General features: G+C 54.9%; 1 protein-coding gene across 1 annotated transcript; it reads left to right on the forward strand.

Moving 5' to 3' along the window:
• Positions 1-514: 514 nt before the first annotated feature.
• LOC139316858 (olfactory receptor 52E4-like) lies at positions 515-1,469 on the forward strand. The gene is given in 2 exon segments (XM_070943697.1): positions 515-1,215; positions 1,217-1,469. Coding segments are annotated over 2 exon segments (954 nt in total).
• Positions 1,470-1,733: the final 264 nt, after the last annotated feature.

The raw sequence follows: 1,733 nt of genomic DNA on the forward strand, positions 1-1,733 counted from the left end.
CCACGCAATTGGCTGTTGGGGCCTAAGCCGCTCTCCCCATAGCCCCCCTTGTTTGGGTCAGGGCAGGTTGCCAGAACTCCCTGCCTTGTTTGCCTAGAAGGCAGGCTGCTGTTCCTGGATAGAAACCTCTCCAGACGATCAGGGACCATTTGGGGCAAAGGAGGCCAGGCCGTAATTAGTCTACGCCCCCTTGAGACCCTGGCCAGGATGGGACTTCTGGGCTCTTTCAGGAGGGGCCATAAATGCCACCCACTCTCGAAGGAAGACGCTCAGCCTCCCAGTGGCCTCTTGCCTCTCTTCCTGCACACCCCTCCCTAGTAATTCTGCCTGCATCTCTGCAGCAGTTCCCGGTGAAGATCTGGACTCCTTGACCACTCAAGACTTTCCTGGCCAGCAGTTCTCACAGCTGCCAGGACTCTTTGCTGATTGACTGGCGACTGTGCAGCTGTTGGAGGCAGAGACTGTGTGGCCGGTAGGAGGGAACCACACCTAACACCCCCCCCCCCATGAAAGGATGTGGCCCTCCAACAGCACCCATTTCTACTCTCCCATCTTTGTCCTGCTGGGTGTCCCAGGGCTGGAGGAGGCACATGGCTGGCTCTCCATCCCTTTTTGTGCTGGGTTCCTCATTGCTCTTCTGGGGAACTTCACCATCCTCTCCGTTGTGAAGACCGAGGCCAGCCTCCACCAGCCCATGTTCTACTTCCTCTGCCTGCTCTCCTTCGTCGACTTGGGCCTCTCCATCTCCACCCTGCCCAAGATGCTGGCCATCTTCTGGTTTGGCCTGGGGGAGATCACGTTTGACGCCTGCCTGGCCCAGATGTTCTTCATCCACACCTTCACGGGGATGGAATCTATGGTACTCCTGGCCATGGCCTTCGACAGGTACGTGGCCATTTGTGACCCACTGAGATACTCCACTATCCTCACACAAGCCACTGTGATTTGGATATGCCTGGGCATAACTCTAAAGCCAGCCTGTCTGATATTTCCGATGACTGTAATGTCGAAATGCCTGCCTTTCTGCAGTGCCCACATCAACATGCCCCATACCTACTGCGAGCACATGGGTATCGCCAAGCTGGCCTGCACAGACATCCGTGTCAATGTTTTCTATGGCCTTTGGGTTGCTTCCTTTCTTGTGCTGGAGTTGATCCTGATCGCCGCTTCCTACGCGAAGATCCTGCAGGCTGTTTTCCGGCTTTCCTCCAAGGAGGCCCTTGAGCACCTGCAGCTCCCACATTGCTGTGATTTTTGTCTTCTACACACCAGCTTTATTCTCCTTCCTCACCCACCGCTTTGGACACAACATTCCCCATTTTGCCCACATCCTCATTGCCAACCTCTACGTCATTCTGCCCCCGATGCTCAACCCGGTCATCTATGGAGTGAGGACCAGAGAGATACGGACACGGGTGCTCCGAATTCTTTCTCAAGGGCGTCCCGTTGGGAGACACTCCGTGAAATGACTTCTCCATCGTGTAGAAGAGTCGCCTTCGACTAGTGGAAGGGAGGGGAGGCAGAAGCTTCCCGTGGTCCCCTCCAGAGGAAGTGACCCCCACTGATCTGTTATGGCTTTGTCACAGACAGACACAGTCTTACATCCCTGTGTTCAATGTGAACACAGGGATGTAAGACTTTGACCCTGGCTGCTTAAGGAAACTCAGCTGCCCAAAGAGCCTACAAGGGCGAAATAGTAGCTTGTTGGATAGCAAGCCAATTCAAAACGGAAA

This window comes from Pituophis catenifer, unplaced genomic scaffold (assembly GCF_029215685.1).
Source record: "Pituophis catenifer annectens isolate HBS135680 unplaced genomic scaffold, rPitCat1.0.hap2 SCAF_4, whole genome shotgun sequence".
NCBI classification, from domain to species: Eukaryota; Metazoa; Chordata; class Lepidosauria; order Squamata; family Colubridae; genus Pituophis; species Pituophis catenifer.